The 15,185-nt window shown below is 39.5% G+C and overlaps 1 protein-coding gene across 3 annotated transcripts in view; it reads left to right on the top strand.

Annotated features, from left to right (window-relative positions):
* The first annotated feature begins 2,381 nt into the window (after positions 1–2,381).
* Positions 2,382–15,185, top strand: part of DOP1B (DOP1 leucine zipper like protein B) — a 48,540-nt gene continuing 35,736 nt past the window's right edge. Inside the window, exons 1-4 of one of the 3 annotated variants that reach the window (XM_072935965.1) lie at positions 2,382–2,402; positions 5,091–5,257; positions 14,587–14,768; positions 14,925–15,095. In XM_072935965.1, coding sequence (XP_072792066.1) covers positions 5,120–5,257; positions 14,587–14,768; positions 14,925–15,095 — 491 coding nt within the window. In that variant the 5' untranslated portion in view covers positions 2,382–2,402; positions 5,091–5,119. Of the gene's footprint in view, positions 2,403–2,524; positions 2,788–3,019; positions 3,158–5,090; positions 5,258–14,586; positions 14,769–14,924; positions 15,096–15,185 lie in introns of those variants that run through there. The other 2 variants (XM_041718975.2, XM_041718977.2) reach the window with 2 other exon arrangements.

Here is a 15,185-nt window from a genome sequence, read left to right as displayed (position 1 = left end):
CCTGAGTTGGAAAGAGAGCAGGCTTGGATTGGATATTGGGAAGAAATTCCTTATGTCAGGGTGGTGAGGCCTGGCACAGGTTGTTCAGAGATATTATAAATGCCTGGAAGTGTCCAAGACTGGGATGGATGGAGCTTGGAGCAATGTGGGATAGTGGAAGTGTCCCTGCCCATAGCAGGGGGCTGGAATTAGATGATCTTTAAGATCCCTTCCATCCCAAACCATTCTCTGATACTTCAGTGCATTTCCAATTCTCAAATTAAGTTCTTTTTAAACCAACTTCCTCTGTGTCAGGGTGAGGAGGCAAAGTGGGAGGTGATGGCTGGAGAGTCACTGCCATTCCTCACGGGGATGTTGATCCTAAACAGAGTTGTGAAAAACAGTTCACTGCTTAGAATTGTTAAAAGTTTAATAATAGGATAAAAAAAAAAAAAAAAAAAGAACACTATTTCTAGCACTGGGGGTGCTTTGATAATGGCCAAAAAGACTTAAGCTGATGCATATTTTATATTATATTATATTGCATACTATATTACATATTATATTGTATATTATATTATATATTATACTTATTATATACTTATTATCATCAAAAATACAAATTCTTTGCTCATTGAGGAGCATGCTTAGTTCTGACCAGCATTTCCAAGAGTAATTCTAAAATTTAGAAACTGAAATTTGAACTGTTGGCACTGCATTTTGGAAAGGTTAAATTCCTAAAATCTAGCTAGGAAGGGGAGAGGCAGGTGGTACCAAGAGAGAGAAACAGTATATTAATGTAACACTTAATATATTTATTGTACTTAATGTAATGTAATTTAATGTTTAACGTGTTACTTAACACTTAATGTAACTTATCACTGAAACAGTTTCATCCAAATCTGAACAGTTTCTCTTCTCTCACCTTGAATTAATTAACTGAATTAATGCATTTCCCTTGATTTTTTTTTTTTTTCTCAGCTGCTTTGAGCAACCAGGATTTTCTGTCTGCATGTTAAAAAAAAAAAAAACAAACCAAGAAAAGAGAGAGAAGGGAAAGAGGGAAGAAAAAAAGGAGAAAAAGGAGAAGGGGAAAAGGGAGGGAAGAGGGGAAGAGATGGCAAAGGAAAAAAAAAAAGAAAGGAAGGAGAAGAGAAACTGAGGTTCAATAATGTTTACACAATATATGAATCCTTTTTGGGCACGATCCTGTATTTTATTTCACATGGGAATTTGGATTTTGTTTGGTTGGTTTGTTCCTTTGATTTGCTGTCACAGGGCTAAAATTCCTCCAGCACAATCACTTTCTTCCAAGCAAACAGATGGCTCCTTACATGGGAGCCCTCTATAAATGTGACATCTGACCTCTCATAAAAACCATAAAAATTTCCCCAAAATGCTTTTTTTTTTCCTAAATCCACATAGTAGTGTAATATATACTACCTTAGACCATAGCATAATAGTGACTGTGAAATGTTGAAATGCTTTTTCATGTCACTAACTCAGAAAAAGGTGTGAAATAATATTGTAGTATTATTAAAAAGTTTTAAAAATAATAGGGCGACTTCCCAGATTCAGGGATTATCTTCTCTGAAAGACAAGATAACAGAAACAGAAACCAGAGCGCTGCAAAAATAAGAATTTATTGAGCCTCGCTATCAGGGAGTGAAAATACAACAGGATGGAGCCACAAGAAGACATAAAATATACTAATTTAATCTACAAGACGGCATGAAGACAAGTCAAAGGTTAAAATAAAGCAAAAGAGCATCTAAACTCAAAGGGATATTTGAATATGTATGAACAGTTATGAATATTCATGTACCCCTGTAATGTGACAGTAACTAGAGAACGTGGTTGAATTTAAGGCGGGCTTTTGGCAATAGCCAAGCACCCGGCGCTGCATTTTATCCTCCAGAAACTTTTATTAAAATATTCAATAGTCAGCCCTGTTCCTCACATCCCGGTGCGTCCCGGGGCTCTCCCGGTGCATCCTGGAGTTCTCCCGGTGCTTCCAGGGACTCTCCCGGAATTCTCCTGGTGCATCCCGGGGCTCTCCCGGTGTTTCCCGGTGCATCCCGGTGCATCCCGGTGTTTCCAGGGACTCTCCCGGTGCATCCCGGAGCTCTCCCAGTGCATCCCGGTGCATCCCGGTGTTTCCGGGGACTCTCCCGATGCATCCCGGGGCTCTCCTGGTGTTTCCAGGGGCTCTCCCGGTGCATCCCGGTGTTTCCAGGGTCTCTCCCGGTGCATCCCGGGGCTCTCCCGGTGCGGAGCCGCCGTCCCCGCCCGCGTCGCCAGAGGGCGCTCAGCGCCCGGCCCGCCTGCCGGGTTGTACCATCTCCCCGCAGGGCGGGGGGGGGAAGCAGGTGACGCGCTGCGGGCTGCGGCGCGACGCGACCGAGGCTGACACCGGGACAAAGGTGACAGCGACAGCGGGTGACAACGACAGCGGGTGACAACTACAGCGATTTCAGCTGATAGGCACAGCTGGAGCCCTCCCGCACCGCGATGCCCCGGCTCTCCCCGCACGGGGCTCGGTGGTGCGGCCCCGCTGAGGGCGGGGGTGGTGGCGTTCATTAGGAACGGGCTTCCATAGGGCTGGGTTTCTATAGGGCTGGGTTTCCATAGGGTGCGCTTTCATAGGGCAAATTCTCCATAGGGCTGGGCTTCTATGGGGCCGGGCTTCTATAGGGCACATTTCCATAGGGCCGGCTCTCCCTAGGGCGCGTTTCCATAGGGACTGCGGGACCTGCGCGGTTCCCCACACGTCGCCGCCGGCGCCGGGAGCTGAGGGGCGCTGCGCAGGTAGGAGGGGACGGGACGGGATGGGAAGGGAGGAGACCCGGCTGAGGGATCCGAATGTCGGCCTGGTGGGGTTGGAAAAGATCTCCCAGCCCAGCCCAGCCCTGCCCAGCCCAGCCCTGCTCACCTGGGGCAGGTGACACCGCAGCGCTGGGAAGGGCTCCGGCCATTCCCCACAGCCCCGAGAGCTGCGGGAGCGTTCCCAGCGCTGCCGCCGGGGATTGGCATTGTTGGAGGGTGATCCTGTTGGATTTTCAGCCCATCTCCACGGGGAGAAGCTCTTCCGCAGGTTGAGGTGGAATTTCCTGTTTTGATTTGTGGCCGTCGCTCCTCGTCCTGAGCGCTGAAAGGAGCCTGGCATCAGTGGTGGGAGGTGGGGAATGGTTGTTTACTAAGGTTTGCTAAGGAGGTTTTTGGGTTATGTGCCTTAAAGGTCGCTGGCATGGGGCTTTTCTATGGGTTTTTAATTATTTTATCTTGTTACTTATTTTCCTGCCTTTGTGTCCAAGCACAAACATGATCTATTTGCCTTATTTCGATTATTGGATTTTATCCAGCCTTGCTGACATCCTGGCAGGAATATCAACCCTCACTAAATCATCACTTCCATCCCTGCTTTCCTGGGTGGAAATCAACCCTTTACCTGTCTTTTCACTGCAAAAAAATCCAGATTAAATACCTTGAGAGCTGATGTGTCCTGTCAGCAAAGCAGCTGCCTGATCCTGAGTGATCCAAACAGATTTTTTCTCCTGGGAAGTGGCAGCAGCCCTGCCTTGGCACAGAGCTGCTGGAAAAACTTCCCAGCTCCTGCTTTATCCTCAGGAGTAGAAACAATCCCATGATGAAAATCCTTCAATGAGATGAGGGAAATAGATTTCCATTTCTTGCCCAGTGTTTGTATCAGATTACTCCTAATTTTTGCTGGCAGTATCTTGCAGCTTTTCCACTTTGTTGGGTTTTATGGGAGGATGGCTTTAATTTTTTTTTTTTCTTTTGGAACAAGCGGAGCTGGATCCCAGATGAATGAAATGTTATTCCCTGATTTCACTCTCCCTGCTGTGAGCAGCACTGCAAACATCCCATTAAAGACAAAATTAAACCCTCTCTGTAGCTAAACAAACCAACAAACCAACCCTGATGATCTTGTATGATAATTTTATTTTTCCATGGAGGTGCATCTGGCTTGGCTGGCACAGAGTGCTTTTATTGGCAATGCCTCAATCTGCTCAGGGGAGTGCAAAGGTGGCTTCAACCTGCATTTAAAATCCTTTCTGGTTTTTCCTTTCATCCAGCATTTTTCTGGTTTTGAGAGTTTCTTACCAAATCCCTTCTATTGATGGAGTTAAAGTTGTTTATTACAACATATTTAATGTTTTAAAGGACGTGGAGGATGGCTTGGGTTTATTTTTGTGTCCTAACAGCAGGAGACTGAATGCAGATGTCCTTCAGAAATGTAAAATATTTTGTTCCAGAGCTGTGATTTCTTTTCTGTATCAGTGATGTAGCAGGGATGACTTAAACCCAAGCATATTTAAACTATTCTAGAAGAATATTTCTATGTTTTCTAACAGAACTGGTGTCAGAGGTAGCAAAGGAGACAAGGAAGGATTTTTTAAATAGGGAAAATCCAACCATGCTTGGATTCCGTTGTTCTAAACCAGGTACATTTGAATTTTTAACCTAAATGCCTTGCAAAACACAGGAAAATCAAGTCTGAACAGCTGATCTTTAAATATAAAAATATATTGTAAATATAAAAACATATAAAAATACATTTTTATATTTTATTTATATTATATTCCCGTTCTGTTGAAGATTATAATGGATGGAATTGGCATTTTTGGCACAACACTTTGCACTTGAGCTCGTGCTGCTGCCAAGTGGAGCTGCAGAGCTCTGAGAGCTCCTGCTGAGAGCCCTGGAGCAGGATTCTCCTGGGAAGCTGTGTTTGCACAGGGAATATTCCCCATTCCATGCTCCAGCTGACACAGCACAGCACAGAAAATGAGTTCTGAAGTAATTCCCAGCTCCCCAAATCCTTGGAGGGAGACTTTGGGATCCCCCCTGGCAATGTTATTGTGTGTGGAATGGGAAAAACACCTTCCAGAAATAGGAAAGAGTGACTGAAAACCTCGTGGGAGAGGCAGTGGGGAGTCAAAATTATTTTGGGAATTATTTTTAACTTCGTGTTGAAATTTTCACCTGTTTATTGTGCTGCCAGTGCTTCTCCATATTTATTATCTCAGCTGTGGCAGAGCTGAAATTGGGGTGATTTTTGTAACTCTTTGCACGTTTGAGTTTTCCAGGAGGCTCCACCTTGCTATGAGCTGCCAAGATGGATCCAGAAGAGCAGGATTTACTTGGGGATTACAGATACAGGAATTATTCTTCAGCAATTGAGAAAGCTTTGAGGAACTTTGAATCATCCAGTGAATGGGCAGATCTGATCTCTTCCCTTGGCAAGCTCAATAAGGTACAGAGGGGAATTTTTGTCATTTATTTGTGATGTTTGTGTTGGTGTGAACTTTTCTGGCACTTCCAGCGCTTGAAAAAAATTGAAAATTCACTCAAGAAAAAGAATGGGAGGTGCTAAGTCAGTATTTTTTTAATATAAATAGGAGAAATTCTGGTGAATTTCTCACATTTACATAAAAGAGCTTTCCTGCAAATGGTGTTTGCTGTCTTAATGCTGCTAAGTTAATTTAATTTAATTCATTTAATTTTTACATCAAAGAAACCCTCACTCTAGAGCAGCTAAAAAACTTTTCTAGAAAAGAGGAAATGACAAGTTACAGAACATTTTCTGAGTCAATGCTTTTATTTAAAGGTCACATTTCCTTGGCTGTGCCCTCCCCTTGGATTTGGGGAAATTTGGTGGTTTTTGTACCATGGAGAGAGACAAAAATATTAGTTTGGAACAGGAGTTTCACATTTCTGCCTGCAGTTTTTCAGCGTGATTCTGGCTCTCATCAAGAGCCAGAGGCCTTCAAAATGCTTTTCTCCAAAGGGAAAATATGAAATAATTAGAGTGAGAGGAAGGCTTTGATCTTTTATCTTGACCTAGATGAACACTGAGCACCTACCTGATCTCTTCTTCAGGTACAGAATTGCCAAAATCTGTGGCAGCAGAGCAGAAACCAAAGGAAAAGCTTTTGGCTGATCCAGAGCCCATCTGCTGTGGGCTTTTATGGATTTAATCTTTTTAGGAGCTTAAGAATTGGTGGAGCAAATCATCCCCAGTGTTCATCCCTGTCTGTTGTCTGAAAACCTGGAGAGATGTGGCAGGGGAAGGAAAATAAGATGTCAGTAACTGTGGGGATTTTTGGAGGATTTATGGGGATTTTTGGAGGAGTTTTGAATGAGTTAGACTGGATTTTTGAGTAGTTTTTGATGGTGTGGTTTATTTGTTTTATTTTCTACACAGGTAGGAAGGGTGAGTTTGGCTTACCTTGTTCCACTATGGTTTAGAAGGTCACAAGACCCTTAGTTAAAAGACTTTTTAAGGAGTTATTGACTAATAAAAAACACTGTTAATAAGGATATTTGTTTTTGACTCAATCTTTAAGTATTTCATCTTACAGACTACAGTGTGAGCTTTCTTAGCTAATTGTGTTATGACACACAAACCTACAGTGCTGCATTTTAATTTCTTTGTTTACTTTTGCAATTACTTTTATTTTTTAATATCTTAAACTTTAAAACTTTAAAGTTTCTTTTACTTAAGTTAACCTTTCTCTGCTTTAAACTATAAATTTACATTCTCACTTCTAGCCACTAAGTTTGGAAGCTTTTTCCAAGGTCTCAGATGAAATCCTGGCTTTAATTCTAAGCTTTGGTTTCCAGGCCCAAAGTTCTGAGTTTTTTGTATTTCACATTCCAGCAAATAACCATTCCCTGAACTCCTGGGATTATTAGGCCTCAAATATAAATATTATTCTGGCAGGAAAACCTCAGTGGTGGAGGTGGATGAGCAGGAAGGAGATCAGTGATAAAACTGTTTTTACAAACTACACGTGGCTATAGTACAGATCCTGGGGGCCACTTGTGTGCTGGGAAAATTGAGATTAATCATCCATAAAAACGCTGAGAAAGGCAAGCACAAAACACAAGAAGTCAAGAAGTTCAGAAGTTCTTTTCCAGAGCAGTGTGAAATCAGCATTACACCACATGGGTGTGATGTTTTTGCAGACTTTTTCTCCTGCAGGCACTATTGAGCCACAGAGACTCTCTTATTTTCATAAAGCTCAGTGGCATCACCCTCCAGGTCATCAAAGATCTGGAAAAAGCAAGGAGCAGATGTCCCTCAGAAATGTATAATATTTTGTTCCAGAGCTGTAATTTCTGTATCAGTGATGCAGCAGGGATTGACCTAAACCTAAGCTTTTTTAAACTATTCTAGAAGAATATTTTGATGTTTTCCAACAAAACTGGTGCCAGAGGTAGCAAAGGAGAGAAGGAAAGATCCTTGGAAATATCTTAGCTCTTAAAAATGAGGTAAAAAAATGACGCTTGGTGAAGCTTCTCTGTTGCTCCTTGATGATCTTAAAATCTCTTCCAACCTCATGATTCTACTCAGAATAAACTGGAGCTTGGTTTTGAGTCTCTCTGTTGCTTCTACACCTTGAAATTATATTTTCAGGTGACTTGTAGAACCAGGGGAGCATCATCTGAATGCTCAATGTGTAGAAATTTGATTTTATCATTTAAGGGAGATGAGTTTAATGTGACTTGACAATAATTCAGCACAGAAAGCTTCACCTTGAATTGCTTTGAGGCAGGCAGAGCAATACAGGGGTTTCTTTTTTTGTTTTGTGATTCATCTCTTGCTTAAAGTAGGTCAGAGGAATGTTGTCCTAAGATTGTGTGTGCTCCTCGTGGGGTTCATGGGGAGCCTGAGGAGTTGCTGCAGTTTTACCCCCTTTTTTTGGGCTGTTTTTTGTGTTTCTGAGGTCAGGAGGGATGAATCTCCCCTTCAGAGCTAAAAAACTGCAGGTACTGGGTGTGAGCATGAGAGAATTGGCAGAATTTGTTCATTTATTTTACACCTCAAACTTATAAGGGAAGGATCCTGGGGGGTTATTTTGAATAATGTTGGTATAATAGTTCATTATGGGAAATGAGAATCAGTGGAAAGTAATATTTCTAATAAGAATATAAATGGGCAGATGCAAATATATAAATATTATATAATATAAATACTTAAAATATTAGAATATGCATATGATAATATTTATATTATAATCTATATTTATATTATAAATATATATAGTATATAGTAAATTATAATATAGTATATGCACTATATATAATATAAATATTATAGTCTAATATTTATATAAATATTATATTTATACAACTAATATATTTCTATAAATATATGTCTATATCATATAAATATATGTATATATAATATATAAATACAATATTTGCATAAATATTATGTTCTACTATTATAAAATTATAAATATTATATTCTAATAAGAATATAAATGGGCAGGTGAATGAATCAGGCAGGAAATATGGATGTCAGTGTTTCAAAGTGGTTTCAGCTTCATTTTGCAGTGAGAAATCACTTTCATACTTTGATTAAAAAGCTGCTGGGGTGGAGGGATGTTTAAATTTAAAAATTAAGTGTAAACTTTTAAATTTAAAAATAGCTGCTGGTTCAATATAGGTGGGTTTGTCAATGAAACAGGTGCTTTTAATGTTATTTTTATATCCAAAATGCCTGTCACTGTATTCAGAGTACAAACAAATAGCAAATATACATAAAATATTCATGTGTGGGGAATTTCAGGCAATTAAGAGGATAAAAATATGCTGAAGTTAGGAAAATCCAAATGCTCAGTTTGCATTCAGGTTTTTTATTCAGATTATAGGGCAGTGTTTTCCATAACAAATCAACTCTGGGTGTAGGCAAGAAGTAGGGAAGTGGCAAAATGAAGAACTGAGGAGTAGAAAATACTGGATTTTGGTTTTGTAAGGAAATGAGGAAAGGAGTGGTTTTAAAAATCCCTGAAATTTGTGGTGGTGAGGCCCTGCACATAATTCTGTCTTGGTTTGGAAAGAGATGTCTGCTAAGGAAGGGGAAAAAAAAAAGGCATAGAGCTCCTCCCTCCAAATTGTTATAAATTTGAAATTAAGGGGGGCTCTCAGGCAAAAATATGGGAGCAGGAATAACAATTCTTTATTATGGGAGAAAATAAAAAGATAAACACTGCAGTGAACTAAAACAACACTGACAGAGTCAGAACACAGCCTGACACCCTGGTTAGTCATGGTGCTGGCAGCAGTCCAAGTCCAGTCTGAAAGTTTGAAATTTATATAATAAATATATAAAAATAATTTGTAATTTATATATAGTAACATGTAAATAATTATACATATACATATATCTTCATAGAATCCATATAGAATCCATATAGAATCCATATAGAATCCATATAGAATCCATATAGAATCCTGGAGTGGCAGGTGTGTATTGTAAATCAGGTGAACCTGGTGGGAAGAAATGCTGATGTGTGACTCCAGTTCAGAAGGCTGAATGATTTCTTTATTATAACTATGCTATAATGCATTAATATACTATTTAAATGATATACTAAAACTACAAACCTACTTTTTCTAACTACCATATTTAACTTACTAAAGCTTGTGGCCCTCTCTGAGAGCCCAGCCCCAGGTGGGTTGGATTGGCCATCAGCTCAAACAATCCTCAACAGAATCCAGCCAAGCAACACCCCAGGGAAACAATTCTCCAAACACATTCCACATGGGAAAACAAGGAGGTTCCAAAGGATTCCACATCTCCCCTGTTTTTTCTCACTGTTAAGACTTCACCAATGGACTTCTGCAGACACTTAACAGGGAAACATGAGTAAGATGATAAAAACAATGATTACAACCCAAAAACTTCCTTCAGCAAGAGGTGAAACCCATCCTGTCAACCCCCACTGTCTGAAAGTTCATTAATCCAATTTGAGTTCTCAACTTTCAATTCCTTTAATTGCTCCCTCAGCTTGTGGATGGATTCTGAGCGTGAGGAAAGGTTGAGGCAGCTCATCCTTCAAAATCCTGGCAGCCACGTGTGGGAAATGGATTTGTAGGGAATTCTCCAAGCCTGGCAGAAGGATCACACACTGTGCACCTGAGATAAGAAATGCTGACTTAGAAATTCCATGTATTCCAGACATTGCTGTGGGAGAAACACAAGTTTCAAAGGATGACCTTGCAAATAAGACTGGATCCTTTGGAGAAATAGAACTATTTATTTTTATAAATACTCTGAATACATATCACAATACAATACAGTTTATACTCTGAATACAGTGACAGGCATTTTGGATATAAAAATAATGTTAAAAGCACCTGTTTCATTGACAAACCCACCTATATTGAACCAGCAGCTATTTTTAAGTTTTAAAGTTTAAACTTTATTTTTAAATTTAAACATCCCTCCACCCCAGCAGCTTTTTAATCAAAGTATGAAAGTGATTTCTCACTGAAAAATGAAGCTGAAACCTCTTTAAAACACTGACATCCATATTTCCTGCCTGATTCATCCACCTGCCCATTTATATTATTAGAATGAAAGATGCATTGTGGAGGAACCCACGAGGGGTAATTTTAGATAATTAGCTTTAAAGCATTTACAACATGGTGTGGATAAAGCTGACAGGCCAAGAACCATTTAGAGTGTAATTAAAACACTGTATTGTAATTAATACATAGTTGGCTTCTGATTGTGATGGTGTGAATTATAACATCTGTATTGTCTCACCCTTCTCATGAGACTGAAAATGGAATTAAAAGCGTTTAAATAAAAGTTTAAATAAAAGTTTTTAATAAAAGTTTTTAAAGCACCTCTCAGCTGCCCCATCTCTGGGTCAGGAAAAGGGAATTGTCCAACACCATTTCCATGGGCAAGCAATAAAAAGTTTGTTGCTGCTTGGTTGTGCCAGTGGTGTGCCTGGCAGTGCCAGTGTCACCAAGCAGGGCACTGAGGTGACATTTGCCTGCTCACCAAGCCAACATTCCAAGTGAGAATCCTCAGCAAGACAACAACAAGCTGTGGCCACCAGAGGTAAAAGTAGAGAGACCACAACTCTCTTTTCTTTGTTCCAATTGTGAACGTAACCCTGTGCCCCCAGGACTGATTAATTAATTAAGATGTCTCCATAACATTAACAAGAAAAACTCTCCCTAAGTAAACTAAATAAAGACTATTTAAAAAGTAGCAAACTAAGAGAAAATTTTAAATTTTGTTTCTTTACATTATCAGTGAAAGAAGAAAAACTGTAGGAGGAAAAAAAAAGGTGTTTTAAAGGTTTCTTTTATTCTTACTACTTTTTTTTTCTTTTAGTTACTATTAATAAAATTTTCTTTATACCCTTTTAAAGTTTTAAACCTACTTTACCTTTCTCCTAATCTTATCTTCCTACCTCACAACAAAAACTAAGTACATGGGTAATTAACCAACACCAAAATACTCCACACTCTTTAATACATTACACCAAAAAATCTTAAAGAAATCTGAAGTTAACAAACCAAGACCACTACACAAAATTAATATTTCCACCCAGTTGGCTAAAACCACCACACTGGCTATCACAATTTTCATCAAATTCAGTGTATGATCTCTTTTGGTGTGCCAGTTATCAGGAAAAAGTGGGAATTTTTAATAAGGTGGGATATTGGGAAGGAATTCCTGGCTGGGAGGGTGCCCTGAGGATCCCTGGAAGTGTCCAAAGGGATTTTGGATGTGGTTTGGAGCACCCTGGGATAGTGGAAGGTGTCACTGCCCATCCCTGGGTGATCTTTAAGTTCCCTTTCAAGCCATTCCATGATTCTAAATATTCAGTTTATCATAAAATATCATTATCCCTGATGTTTGGGGAAGGGAGTTCTTATTTCCTTCAAATCCTTAGGAAATGTTGGAGCCAAAGCTGAGGTGCCATTATTGCTGTGGTGGAGCTGATGCTCTGTAGAATGAACAATGAATATTTCAATTTTCTGCCTGGTTGATATTTCAATTCAAACTGTTGGAATATTAAGATGGTATTTGTTCAGTCTGAGCATTGAGAGGGGAAATATTTGCTGTAAGAATCCAAAATAAAAAAAAAAAAACTCTCAGAATTTTGAGCCTGTAAACCAATACTTAGAATTAAACACAAGATTTAAGCAGAAATCTTAGAAAAGGCTTCCAAATTTAGGTGCTAAAAGGGAAAATGTAAATTTATAATTTAAAACAAAAACACATTAAACACATTAAAAAAAAAAGTTTAGAGTTTTAAAGTTTAAAATATAGAAAAAATAAAGTAACCACAAAAGTAAACAAAGAATTTAAAATACAATACTATGAGTTTGTGTTATAACATAATTAATTAAGAAAACTTACACTGTAGTATGAGTCCATAAAACAAACAATTTAAAAATCAAGTCAAAAACATAAATATCCTTATTAACAGTGTTTTATTAGTCAATAACTCTTTAAAAAGTCTTGTAACTAAAAGTCTTTTGACCTTCTAAACAATACTGTAACAATGTAAACCAAACTCACCCTTCCTACCTATGTAAAAAATTAAAAATAAACCACATCATCAAAAATAACTTAAAAATCCCATCTCAAATTCCTTCCAAAACTGCTCACAGGTAAATTATCACAATTTACCACTGGCCTGATTTTTATAATTAACTCCTTTTATATCTCTAAATATACAGAGAGGGTGTGGGCAAATACATGCCAAGCAATATAAATAGAAAGTTCCAAAGTCCAGCTTTCCAGAAATCTTCACAGTTCTTACAACTCTTAAGGATTCTAATGTTGAAATAGTATTCCTCATGTACCACATGAGTAAAAGGCCCAAACATAAAAGGTATAAAAAAAGTAACTCCACAAATATGCAAAATAATGGTTTATTTTTGGATTCTGGTTTTTATCATCCATTAAATGCAGCTCTGCCCGTGCTGGTGGGAAGGAGGAGGGGAATGAAGTGGCTCTAAGTGACATCTGTGTGTCATTTTTGTTTGCTGTTGTTATCAACTCGCAACCTTTTTTATTCCTCGGGTAAATTTCCTGCCAGCTGCTCTCACTAAAAGGATTTTATCTACTCCCCTTCCTGCTGAGGAGTGCTCAGGGAAAAGTCACCTGCTTTAGGTTTATTCCTGCTTTAGGTTTATTCCACTTTCTGCTGCTTTTCCAAGCAAAATAGAAGAACTTCAAGTTGAAAATAATTCCATAGGCTAAAACCATGATTTCATTTTGGAATGAGACAAGAATTTGCATGATCCTGAAAACATCCCAAACGTCCACATGCTCTGGAACAACTCTGCTGGTTTTCAGCTTCGTTTTCTACCTCAGGATTGGAGGCACTTGAGACCACACTTAATGTTCAGGGTTAGATGTGTATTATTTCTTATCTCTGTCACAGCCTCACAAACCCTGAGTTCTGCAGCACTTCACTCCAACAAATTCAAAATGGAGCCCATCTCTCTCTCCCCAAGGCCTTTTAAGGATAAACTGTCCAATTAAGAAATGACACCTCAATTATTTTCACTTTTAACCCAATACCCAACCACCCGTGCCCGCAATGGGGACGTTTTTATCCAATTGCACAAAACCACCCAAACCCATGGAGAAGGAGGTGAAGGAGAAGGAGCAGCCTCCACCCTAAAACCTCCATCTTGCTTTATATCTATTCCTGCATTCTAAACCCTTCAACTCTGAGTTTCCCACCCTGTGATATCACACACTTCCATTCAAACTCCACACCTGTAATCTCAGTTTTATTATTGAATTTTGGAAGCTTCTCCACGGCCTCAGGTCAGTGCAGTGTTCTCCTGGGGGTCAGTGCTGGCAGCACAGAAAGTCCCAAATTCTCAGCAGCCAGAACTCCAACACATCTGTTTGTGTTTGCCCATTGAGCAAAGCCTGCAGTGCCCTTGACTTGCAAATTTTCTTTTGGATTGTCTCTGACTTGAAGAGAAAATTGATTTATTTCCCTGCTGAGATGCTCTGGTGGCTCAAGGAAAGGAGTTACCTTTCCCAAGAAGGGTTTTTTCCTAAAACCTTGCCCAGCAGCAAATCTTATTTCAGTATTTCCTGTCCTAAACATCTTTTGTTTGTACATGGATGCAGTGAGTGATCCAACTCAGTGAGTGCAGCCCCAGAGAATTCCAGATCAGAGCTTTTATCCCATTTCACCCTCTCTGCTTTGGTTGGAAGGTTTGCGGTTTTTTTTGTTTCAGATATTGGGGGAAAAAATTGTTCCCTGTGAGGGAAGGGAGGCCCTGGCACAGGTTTTCCAGGGAAGCTGTGAGCTCCTCATCCCTGGAAGTGCCCAAGGCCAGGTTGGACAGGGCTTGGAGCACCCTGGCACAGTGGAAGGTGTTGGAACAAGATGATCTTTTTTAAATTCCCTTCCAACCCATTCCACGATTCCATCCATGAAGGGAGAATTTCTGAAGAAAGAGAAATCTTGAATTCTTCCTTTATTCCCTAAAAGCTGAGATGCTCTTCTTGTCACTTCCCTTTTCCCCTGGAGATGGGATAACCTGTGATAATGGGATGCCCTGTCCCAATCCTCTTCCTTGACTCCCTTTTCCCTCCTCTAAGCAGACTCACACTAGGCTTTTCCAAATTTCCCATGGCTGATCCCAAATGAAAACTCACCTGCAGAGTTCTGCTGTAACAAAATGCAGTTCAAACTCTTCCCAATATTCTCCTCAAGCTTTAATAAACAGCTATTAGATATTTTATATTTCCCATTATAACTATTTCTTCTTCTCTCCTTTCTCCCCCAGGCTCTGCAGAGTAACCTGAAATATTCTCTGCTGCCCAGAAGACTGATCATCAGTAAAAGATTATCCCAGTGCTTGCACCCAGCCCTGCCCAGTGGGGTGCATTTAAAGGCTTTAGAAACCTATGAAATAATCTTTAAAATCATTGGCACAAAATGGCTTGCCAAGGATTTATTCTTGTACAGGTAACTTGAATTTTTTTAATCTAAGGCACAAAAGCAGCTCACCAAGGATTGATTTTTGTACAGGTCATTTAATTTTTTTTTTTTTTTTTTCCTAAGGCATATCCATCTCAATCTATTAAAATTAACTCTCATTTTGTCTTTCTTTTGGATTCAAAGCTCTGGTTTGTTCCCTCTGCTGGCAAATGCAGCAATGTCAGTGAGACCTGTTCTCCTTGGCTTGTATGAGAAATATTTTCTCCCTCTCCAAAAATCCCTCCTGCCTGGTCTCCAGGCCTTTGTAATTGGGCTGCTGCCTGGCTTGGAAGAAGGATCAGAAATTTATGACAGGTAACATTAATTATTCCATATTCATTGAAGCAATATCCAGGATTTTGATTTTTTAGGGAAATCTCAAGAAATTTCTGTCAGATTTCTATA

This window comes from Taeniopygia guttata, chromosome 1, assembly GCF_048771995.1.
Source record: "Taeniopygia guttata chromosome 1, bTaeGut7.mat, whole genome shotgun sequence".
NCBI classification, from domain to species: Eukaryota; Metazoa; Chordata; class Aves; order Passeriformes; family Estrildidae; genus Taeniopygia; species Taeniopygia guttata.
This window is presented reverse-complemented; position numbering and strand designations above follow the sequence as displayed.